The sequence below is a fragment of the Eimeria necatrix genome, genomic scaffold, assembly GCF_000499385.1.
Source record: "Eimeria necatrix Houghton genomic scaffold, Enh_scaff212, whole genome shotgun sequence".
Classification (NCBI taxonomy): domain Eukaryota; phylum Apicomplexa; class Conoidasida; order Eucoccidiorida; family Eimeriidae; genus Eimeria; species Eimeria necatrix.
This window is the reverse complement of record NW_013652736.1, coordinates 41,170-51,771: the sequence shown is the minus strand read 5'-3', so window position 1 is coordinate 51,771 and position 10,602 is coordinate 41,170. Positions and strand designations below refer to the sequence as shown.

The window sequence follows — 10,602 nt, the reverse complement described above, 5'->3', positions numbered from 1 at the left end:
CTAAGGGCCCTCTTGGGGCCCCCTGGGGGCCCCCTAAGGGCCCTCTTGGGGCCCCCTGGGGGCCCCCTAAGGGCCCTCTTGGGGGCCCTCGAGGGCCCCACAGCAGCACTTAGTGGCTCTTAAGCAGCACTTAGTGCAGCACAGAAAGAGGCCTAGTAATTTAAAGATAATAAAGGCTTTTCTCTCTGCTGCAGCAGCAACAGCTGCAGCGCAGCAGCTGAGGACCCGCAGCAGTAGCAGAAGAGCCTTAAGCGCTTACAGCGCAGCCATAAGGGCCCTGCTCTGTTGCAGCAGCAGCAGCAGCCGCAGCAGCAGCAGCAGCAGCCGCAGCAGCAGAGATGAGACAGTTGTGGGGGCTCTGCTGCTGCTCACGGCCAAGCGAAACCCTAAAACACGCATCGGCAGCAGGAAAAGCAGCAGCTGCAGCGGCAGCAGCCTGCAGCAGCAGAAAAAGCAGCAGCTGCAGCAGCAGCAGCCTGCAGCAGCAGCACGAGCAGCAAGTAACTACCGCAGCCCACCTCAGCCGGCAACACTGAGGGCCCCAGGGGCCCCCCAGGGGCCCCAATCCTCTCAGTGCCCCAGGGGAACCCCCAGGACTCCTGGGGCCCCCACTGGACCCCTAGGGGCATTCTGTGGGCTTTTTCACCCACTGACATGAATAGGTTAAATCTATTTAGCTTCAGAAAACCTTAAGTGGCCTCCTGGGAGGCGAAAGCACCAAATAATTGGCTTGGCAGCCTCGGCTAAGCTGAGTGCAGCCGGCGCTGCGGCAACTGGAAGCAAGTTCAAGTGAACTGGGGTCTAACCAATCAATTAAATGCTCCTAAATCATTAAATAAATTATTTTCCCCAGAATTTGCAGAGAAAAACGGCTTGTGCGGGGCAGCAACCCGCTCAGCGAAGCGCTTTCCCATATTTGCTGCAACTGCTGCTGCTGCAGCGCTGTTCTGCTGCTGAAGTGGCTTTTGCAAATTGGCCAAGAGTCTCCCAATTGCAGCCCCTCTACGCGTCTCGGAGTCATTAAATTGGCTTTAAAATTCAAAAATAACCCAAGCCGGCCGAAAAGAAACAACTGAATGCCTGCCACTATCCCACAGCAAATTTTCAAGAACTTTCCCGCGAAAATGAGGAAATTCTGGAGCTCAGCAGAGCCTTCTGCTCAGCCGAAGCTCTAAAATGCCTTTAAATAGTGCAAATGCATGCAAAAATAATCTTTTTAAGACAAGACAACGAGAGAGGGGAAACAGAAACAACTGGAAAAAGACTTAGTTGATCAAGAGCACTTGTGCCGCTGGCTGCTAGTAGTAGTAGAAGACGAAGATGTTCAAAAACAGAAAGAGATTAGAAGAAAGAGTTTGAAAATGCTTTGTTGATGCGATAACCCAATAGGAAATATAACGTCAAATAGCCATGCGGAATGAGATGAAAAGATATTCAAAAATGGAGAAGTCAAGAAACTGCTTCCGGGGGATGTTGAGTCAAATCATTGAAGCGGCAGAAGGAGCAGCGGTGAAAAGCTGCAACTTTGGAGCTTTTTGAGCTGCCAAAAGCCTCAAAAGTTCTTCCCGCCTTATCGGAATAAAGTGAATTACAAAGGCAAAAGTCTGTGTTGAAATCGGGCCCCGAAGAAGCCCAAATGGCTGCCTGCGGGGCCGCTGCTGGCCCCTCCAGAGGAGGCAAAGAGGCCCCGAAAAAGCTGGAAAGCTGGCAGCTCTGTGCACTCTGGAGCTGCAGCAAAGCTGCGGAAAGGCTGCGGAATATTTAAAGAGCCTCCAGCACCAAAGCTGTGGCGGAGTCGGCGCCGTTGCATGCAACGGCGCAGCCGAAGGTCAGGTCTCGGGCGCGCAGCGCAGCAGCTAGCGAGAGCACCATCCGCACTCCAGACATGCCTGAAAAGAAAAAGAAATAGTTAAAAAAGGCAATTAAAAAAGACATTTCGAGCTGCGGGACTTAGCAGCAAAAAGAAAGTTCCCGAAAACTCACCAAACGGGTGGCCCAGGCTTATCGCTCCCCCGTGCACATTCACGCGGGAAGCACAAATGTCCAGCCGGCGCATCAGCAGCAGCGGCAAAGCAGCAAAGGCTTCGTGAATTTCGTACAAGTCCACCTGCCAAGAAATGCATAAAAAGAAAAGAAAAGCAAATTTAAATGAAGTCCTCGGGGTCTTACGATCTCAGGGTCTTCTGCGGAAGTTCAGAATTGCACAAACTCAACACACGCGAAAAGCGCCCACGCAGGTGCACACAGCAAACGGAAAGTCCGGCAATTAGGCAAAAGAAAAAACAACCTTTCTACATTTTCCTCAATAAATGCAAAATAAGTGACAAATGATAAAGACGAAATAAGTGACAAATGATAAAAGAATTATAAGATCGCAGCGGGTAAGGGAAGCAGAGGCGAAATTGCCGGATGTTTGCGCAGCGAAACAGCAGCAAATCAGCACGTCAATAGTCGGAAGAGCCACAGCATTCTGCAGCAGGCAGCAAGACGAGTGCAGCAGCAGCAGCAGCAGCAGCAGCAAGAGGCAGCAAAAACTCTCTTGCCCGTTCCAGTCCTGCCAGACGGAGAGCTCTAAGGATTGCAACTTCAGAAGGTAATGTGAAAGGGGCCCCATCTTCTCCTCCTCCCGCGTCAGCAAAAGACAAGACTCTGCGCATTCCACAGCGCACGTAGTGAGACTAGCTGCTGCGCAGCCACTGCCGTGCCCTGCTGCAGCAGCAGCCGCAGCAGCAGCCGCAGCAGCAGCAGCAGCAGCAGCAGCTAAAGCAGCAGCTTCTCGGATGCAGCAAGCGGGAATGTGGTGCCTGGAAGCCAGAGGAAGCTCTTGAAGTGAGCAAAAGGCACCGAAAGAAGCTGCGAGGTCCAGTGGTCCTCCGAGTCTCACCGGGCTAGAGGCCTCAGGCCTCTTTTTCTTGCTTCTCCTTCTTCGCCCAACACCAAAGCTGCTGCCCCGTCGCCCAACTTGCAAGAGTTTGCTGCAGTCAAGACTCCGTCGCTGCGGAAGACGGGGCGGGCTGAGGCCACGCGGTCCAGAGAGATTCGCCTCACTTCTTCGTCGTGCTGCAGCAGCTCCCGCGTCTGCTGCTGCTGCTGCCGCTGCCGCTGCTGCAGCAGCTGCTGGCGGCCGCTGGAGTGCGCAGAAGCGCGGCGCTGCAGCAGCTGCTGCTGCTCTTGAGGGTCGAATATTGAAGAGCCCATGCCGTGGGCAGCGGGCGCTGCAGCACCACCTTAGGCAGCAAGAGATGACGGAAATGAAATGCCTTTCCTATTCTCCTAATCCTGAACTCTAGCTAAAGTTCGTGCTGCAGCATCTCTACTGACTGCGCAGCTGCATGCGTGCTCCCCAGAAGCCGCTTCTACAGCAGCACGGGGTGCTTTTGCTGCAGCAACCCCCGACATCCTCCTGCCCCCAAAAGCTGTATTTCCCGCTGCCCGCTGCCCCCTGCTTCCTGGCTGCATGCAGCCACTTTCAGTGCACAGATCTGCCACTTTTGCTGCTCCCCAGCGCCCCAGCAGCAGCCACGCACCCGCAGCAGCAGCAGCCACGCACCCGCAGCAGCAGCAGCCAGCGGCTCCAGCCCCTCCAGCCCGAAAAAGCCTTTGCTGGCAGCGTCGGCCGCCCGCTTGAAACTCCTTACTGCGTATTCGTCGCAGTCAGCCCGCGAAATGCCGTGGGCCACAGCGGCGGCTTCTGCTTCCTGAACGCGCGCAAAGCCGAATGAAACATCAAATTCAGAAAAAATAAAGACTTTTTGAGGAAAAAAGACAAAAAGTTCAGACATATTAGACCATATTAGCACAGAAGAACAGGCACTGCTCCGTGCAACTCAGAGCTGCAGCCACATCCCAAAAAACGGCGAAATGAGACAGAGTGCGGGCTACAGGAAGCCATTAGTGGCAGCATAGAGGGAATCTCGTGGCATAAATGGCAGTCTTTACTTCGCCGGGTATTAGTTGAAAATTGGGGCCGTTGAGAGCGTCAAAAACGACTGAGTCCACGAGAGCTCCGTCCCCCAGCCCGTAGCCGCCTTCTCTTGCTTTCCTGTTGAGCAGCAGCAGCAGCAGCAGCAGCACGCAGCAGCCTCTTTTTGCTGCAGCCGCCACTGCAACCGCGCAGCAGGCTCGGGACTCTTTCGACTTTTTTCCCTTGAGTCTTAGGAGCCGCACTGACACCCGCAGGCACTTAAGGACTTGAAAGCGGTTCTTTTGGATTTAAAAATGGAAAAAAAGAAACTCCTTTTGCGTGTAGTATATTAGCTAATAAAAGTTCTTTAAATGCTTTACAAAATGGAGCTAAAATTAACCAAATGCTTCAAATAATTAAGACTCGGCAGAATTTTAGAAAGCCCGAGGAGGACTTACAGCAAAAGGTGCGGCGCACAGCTCACAGACTCCACACCCACAGCCAGCGACAGAGGGAACTCGCCCAGAGCCACCGAAGAAGCGGCCAAAGAAATAGCCTTGAGGCCAGAGGCGCAGCCGCTGTTCACGGCGAAGACGGAGGCCGTGGGAGGAAGACCTGAAGCAGCAGCAACATGAATGCGGCCAGGCAGCGGTGAAACGGGGGCTGAGACTCTTTAAATGCAGTCTAAGGACAATGTTTTGCTGCTGCTGATGATGGAGTTGATTTTAAAAGGAATTTATGGGGGGCTGGAGTGCCAAATGCGCTGCTGACGGTGCTGCTGCTGCACCCGCCTTGCAACTTCTTCAGCGCAGCTGCCAGGCCACTGCGCTGCTGCGCCACCCACAGCTGGGGCCACAGATGTGCGAAGAATCCCCAGTTAGGCGGGAACTCCAGCTTACACACGGATGCAGATCACAAAAGCTAAAATTACGAGAACACGGGGAGGAACTGGGGGAATATTCAAGAAAAAAGGCGTAACAGAGCCCCATATTTTTGAACTGAGAGAAAAAAGCCACTTAATGCCGAAAAAACAGGCAGAAAAGGAAAAGATCTGCTCAGTGTGCAAACCGCCCCATACCCGCAAGACTCATCGCCAGCCTGTGGGAGGCTCTTCCTTGCCCCGCAGCGAGCACCTGGCCTACTACACATTGTTGAATTTCTGCAGGGGAAAGCCCAGAGCGTTTAATGGCAGAAGCTGCTGCTGCAGCGGCGAGTTTGCTGGGAGGCGTGGCTCTCAAGGATCCCAGGAAACCGCCAATGGGCGTTCGAGCCCCCCCAATAAACACCACCCTCCGAGGCAGCAGCTGTCTCCTCATGCTTTAAATTGCATGCAAAAATCATCTTTTGAACGGGCAAAAGATCCTCTGGTTTTCCTACTCTCTGGCGTGCTGGGGGGTCCCACAGTCTCAGCGAACAGCTGATCATCGAGCTGCCAAATGGAAGCCCAGAGTTGTGCGAAGCGGGAGCGTGTCTTCTGCTTATAAACATTTGAAATAATTTAACTTTTCCATTGTAAAATGATCAAAACGGGCCGAAGATGGCGACTGTTGGGGCCCAGTAGACCAGGTTTCGCCTGCGTCTGTGTCTGCACGTCTTGCAGTGTCGAGTCTTATCCTCGGGATCTGCCAGGCCGCATCTGAATGTTTCAAGAGATGGCTTAGTCTCTTGGAGCAAAAATATTCACTGTGCAGTGCGCCTTATTCGGCGCCGGGACAGACTGGCCGTGGGCACTTCCTGTCGCTGCTACTCCGTAGAGGGAACCCTAGTTTGACTGTTAGATCTTTTCTGCATTGCCTTGGGGCCAAAAGCCCATCAGCTGCAATGCATAGTTTAGCGAAGACGGCCTCCGTTTGCATTGAGACGCTCAGCCAGAGAGGCGAGACCCCTCACCTGCGCCTCATCCCTGTGACTTCGCCGAAATATCCGAAACTGCAGCTCGGGGCGGAAGCTCTGAAGGACCAAGAGGGGTATTCTGGCTTTTTGTTTGTCCGTCGTAGACACCAGGCGGGCCTTCGCCGCTGTCCGACCCTGGTGACCCTCACGCTGCTGGCGATTGCTGCAGCAGCTTACTTGGTGCTGCGCTGCAGACCTCACACAGAGATCCAGAATGGCGTTCGAAACGCAACGAGGTCACTTGCAGCTGCTGCGAGGGCACAGGGAGAACTTGGAGGAGTTTGTGGAGGCGGGGAGAGCGGCGAGTTCGCAGATGATGTGGCACAAGACGCAGCTCTTGATGGGGAGGAGCTCCGCGAGCGCGCCGTGCTTTTCACTTATGGTTTGAAACGTTTCTTTGAAAACTTTATGTTGGCGCTGCAAAAAGTGTCCACTTCAATGCGCCGGGAAGGAATGAGTATCATTTTGGCTTTGGCTGTCGTGGAACTATCTGCCCAGGCAACCTTGCTGAAAGTTGAACAGCGGCATGGAATAAAAGCTGTTTTAGATAGCCTAGATTTGTTATACGACACTTTGCGCCGAACTTTCACAAAGAAACAAATATCCCTTTGCGGCTTGCGGCACCTTCGGCAGTTGCGGCTCTTCTTAGAGGCACTTCCAGGTATTAAGTGGGCCGGGGGGGATATTTCTCCAACTGAATTGCTCAGAAAGCTCGAGGAGCTCCTTGAGCTGCAGGAAAGTGTTCTGGAGCAAATGCTGCAAGGCATGAAGCAACTGACTGCCCTTAAACCTGCATTCAATGGGCTCATTCCAGATGAATTGGCCGACGAAATCTTGCAAGACATGCGGCAGACAATGATCGTTCGTAGATTTCAGTTGCTTCGAGACCCTGCTTTAAATCACTTCTTGCGGGAGCAACACACAGAACGAGTGCGCTTCGGACTTTGTGCCTTCTGGCAAATCCAAAGGGCTCTTGCGCGTCCTTTGGAACAACATCATGTGCTATTGGCCGAGCTCGCAAGCACGCCTCTTGGTTTGCGTTTAAGTCAAGAGCAGAGCGAGGCTTCGGGCGCCCTGCAGGGCAATCTAGAGAGTCTTTCTTTAGAGAACAGTGCAGAGCCTGCAGTAGAGTCTGCAGACTCTGCGGTTTTGCTGAAGGCTTCAGAGGACTTGGGAACTGAGGGCGATTCCCTTGAGGCAAAGAAGCCTTCTGATGATTCATATGATTTAGCAGTTGAGGACAACTCCCCGAAGGCAAATGAGCCTCCTGATGAGACATATGGCTTTGCAACTGAGAACGAATCCCCGAAGGCAGATGAGCTTTCTGATTGTTCAGATGGCTTTGGAGCCGAGGCCGATTCTTCGAAGGCAGGTTATCTCTCTCATGAACAATATGACTTTGGAGCTGAGGCCGATTCCCTGAAGGCAGTTAATCCTTCTCATGAGACATTTGGCTTTGGAGCTGTGGACAGTTACCCGAAGGTAGATCAGCTTGCTGATAAGGCAGATGACTTTGGAGCTGTGGAAGCTTACCCGAAGGCAGATGAGTTTGCCAGTGAGGCATATGGCTCATTGGCATATTACCCGAATGCAGATGGTCCTTCTCTTGAGGCATATGGCTTAGGAGATGAGGCCTATAACCCGAAGGCAGATAATGTTCCTCAAGAGGCATATGGCTTTGGAGCTGAGGCCTATAACCCGAAGGCAGATAATGTTCCTCAAGAAGCATATGGCTTTGGAGCTGAGGCCTATAACCCCAAGGCAGATAATGTTCCTCAAGAGGCATATGGCTTTGGAGCTGAGGCCTATTATCCGAAGGCAGATGATCCTTCTCAAAAGGCATGTGGCTTAGGAGCTGAGGCCTATTATCCGAAGGCAGATAATGTTTCTCAAAAGGCATATGGCATAGGAGCTGAGGCCTATTACCCGAAGGCAGATAATGTTTCTCAAAAGGCATATGGCATAGGAGCTGAGGCCTATTATCCGAAGTCAGATAATGTTTCTCAAAAGGCATATGGCATAGGAGCTGAGGCCTATTATCCGAAGGCAGATAATGTTTCTCAAAAGGCATATGGCTTAGGAGCTGAGGCCTATTATCCGAAGGCAGATAATGTTTCTCAAAAGGCATATGGCTTAGGAGCTGAGGCCTATTACCCGAAGGCAGATGATGTTTCTCAAAAGGCATATGGCTTAGGATCTGAGGCCTATTACCCGAAGGCAGATGATCCTTCTCATGAGGCATATGGCTTTAAAGTTGCGGACGAGTACTTGGAGGCAGATGAGCTTGCTGATGATGCATATGGCTTTGGCCTGGAGGAAGATTTCCTGACGGTAGATAAGTTTGGTAATGAGGCTCACTATGAGCATTTATATGCAGGCTCGGGCCAGGCTGCAGTGCCAGCAGTAACTTACAATTCCCTCAGGGCCTCTGGACTCCCTCTTGCGGATGATTCCTCATATAGGATATCAGAGGAGCCTAAGGCTCGAAGTGACTATGTGGAAACTGCGCATGTCTCGCTTCCGCAGCGACCTGCATTTTCCGTTTTGACAGAGGCAATTAAGCAATTTGAAGCTACTCGAACCCTGCAGCAAGCTGTTTCCCAAGGAGCAGCCTTACTACAGAGCGCTTCTTCGCTGTTAAGCCCCTATGGACTTCCCAGATACACCAGGCCCTTCGCAGCGCCTGGTGCGGCCGAATTTTCCGACAAGTCTTTCGTCTTTGGGCAGTCTGGAAGCCCCGAAAAAACTTGGTTTGTTGGGGCTCCAGCCCCCGGTAAGCCTTCCACGGCTTTGGGGGCGGCGCAGTACACCTGGAGGCTTCCCAGTAACCCTCCAGCTCAATACCCAGTAATGCGACTGCCGCTAGATGCGCAGTATTCTTCTCCGCGAGCTGATCTCATGAAGCAACATCGCTTGGAGCCAAGGCAGCAGCAGCCTTTCCCTGGCCAACACCTCATGCACATGACGGGTGCTGGAAGTCATTTGCCACAGGTTCCATCTGAAAGACCACCGATTCAAGCGGCGGCTGAAGTCACTTATGGTGCATTTAGCGGCCTTCTGCATCAGTTGAGTCACCCAATGCAGGCCGGAGGAACTCCAGCACTCAAACATGAGGCTTATTCCTCTCATGAGGCTTTAAGAGGAGCTGCGGAGTCAAGACAAGCACATCCGGCTGCTGGGCTGTGGGAAAGAGCCCCTGGGCGTCGCGAGCCGAATCGACCCTTCCATGGGGTGCCGCTAGGAGAACCCTTACCCAAGTACCGATTGAACTAGCGAAATGCAGCAGCATTTGATTTAAGTCGAAGTGTGCCCGCCCCCCTCCTTGATTTATTCAAGACAGGGCATTAGGGCACTAGGGAATAGCCGTTTCCTGCAAAAAAGGAGACACGGCGCAGATATGAAAACAAGTGGGGGCTCTGGGCTAGTCCCGTTATGAGGAGAGTTCAGAGAAATCCACAGGATTTGCTCACTGTATCTGACCGTAGTCTAAGAGACTCAACAAGAGGAATAAAGTCAAAGAGGTGAACACAATGTAAGAATGTGAGAGCAGGAAAACATGACGAAGAAAAGAAACAAGCGCAAGAAGAACAAAATGCAGGCACCAAAAGCTTTGGAGTCGTTTTTGTGGAGGCCCTCTCGACCCCCCAGAAGCTCCAAGATGAATCTTCTTCGCGATTGAAACGGGGACTGCCTCTCATTTCAACTGGAGGAAATGTGAGGAGAAGCTGAATGCTAGTTTTATGCAAGGCTGAGGGGATGGAGGATCTCGTAGCTATCCTGGTAACCACATTGACTTCGGTGTTTTGGCGAAGTTGAATATTTGTCATTTGGTTGTGTTCTGACGCGTTTTGATGTGCTGAACGCTTCAGAAGTGACAATTTGTCCTTGTTGCAAGGGCTAACGAGTTTACAGGTAAGGTATAATCTCGACGGCGTCGTCTGGTGGCCGCTTGTGATCCTCCAGGTGCTCGCGCGGGGGAGCCCAAGCTTGTCGAGCTGAAAGCCTTCAAGCCCTGTTTCTTTTTGATGGACATACTTTCATTTGCAGCTGTAAACCGCCACTCTCAAGATTTCTCTTTGTTGTTGGATTTCTGCTCATTTTGTGGGTATGCTGCCGGGTGCACGCGTTGAAGTGACCGCATTTTGCATTATGCCCGCGGTATTCTTGGCTGTCTAAGGGAAGAAATGATTATCCAATTTAGGCTTTGATGAAGTTAGCAACCTAAAGCGAACGCAAGCTTTTCTCACCAGCCTCCACACTCAAAGAAGCACCAAGCATATTTGCAGAGCCGATAACCAGGCGGAATATTCATCTCTACGCGCCTCCCAGCTGGACTAAAATAGTTTTATCCGAAGTTAAGAGGATAAAATGACCTGGATAATGTTTTAAAATAATCAGACTGTTTTAATATTTCTACCCTCTACCGACGAATTCTACTTCGCACGCACTAGTCCACACGGAAGTAGTTATTCATGAGTTGGTGTGCGCATGAGTCTAGGGGAGTCGCTTCCTCTTAAAGCGACACAGCATCCGAAAGAAATAAAACGATCTTATCCTCCACGAAGCATGCGAAATTTGCATGGGCATGCTAAACTTGGAGAGGGGCCCTTCTCTCCGTTCATTCGGAGTCGGCTCAGCTTCACTATGGTGCAGACTCAGCCGCCCAGAAGAACTAGTTCGCAGGAAAAAAATAGAGCTGAATCGCCAGTGGGCCACTGGCCGCAGACGGCAACCATATACTTCCGGAAGAGAACTGGCTCCTGCTTTTCCGCATTCGCCATTGCATTTCATGGCCCACTAAAAAG

The 10,602-nt window shown here is 52.0% G+C and overlaps 2 protein-coding genes across 2 annotated transcripts; one reads left to right on the top strand and one right to left on the bottom strand.

The window, feature by feature from the left end:
• Positions 1 to 2,444: 2,444 nt before the first annotated feature.
• ENH_00029160 (acetyil CoA acetyltransferase/thiolase, putative) lies at positions 2,445 to 5,220 on the bottom strand (the record flags this gene model as incomplete). Its single annotated transcript, XM_013580015.1, has 6 exons — positions 2,445 to 2,649; positions 2,885 to 3,227; positions 3,551 to 3,698; positions 3,940 to 4,042; positions 4,363 to 4,519; positions 4,983 to 5,220. 6 exons carry the CDS (start codon positions 5,218 to 5,220, stop codon positions 2,445 to 2,447), a joined length of 1,194 nt encoding a protein of 397 aa, XP_013435469.1.
• A 505-nt stretch (positions 5,221 to 5,725) lies between these two features.
• ENH_00029150 (hypothetical protein, conserved) lies at positions 5,726 to 9,070 on the top strand (the record flags this gene model as incomplete). Its single annotated transcript, XM_013580014.1, has 1 exon — positions 5,726 to 9,070. The coding sequence occupies one exon, from the start codon at positions 5,726 to 5,728 to the stop codon at positions 9,068 to 9,070; it is 3,345 nt and encodes a 1,114-aa protein (XP_013435468.1).
• Positions 9,071 to 10,602: the final 1,532 nt, after the last annotated feature.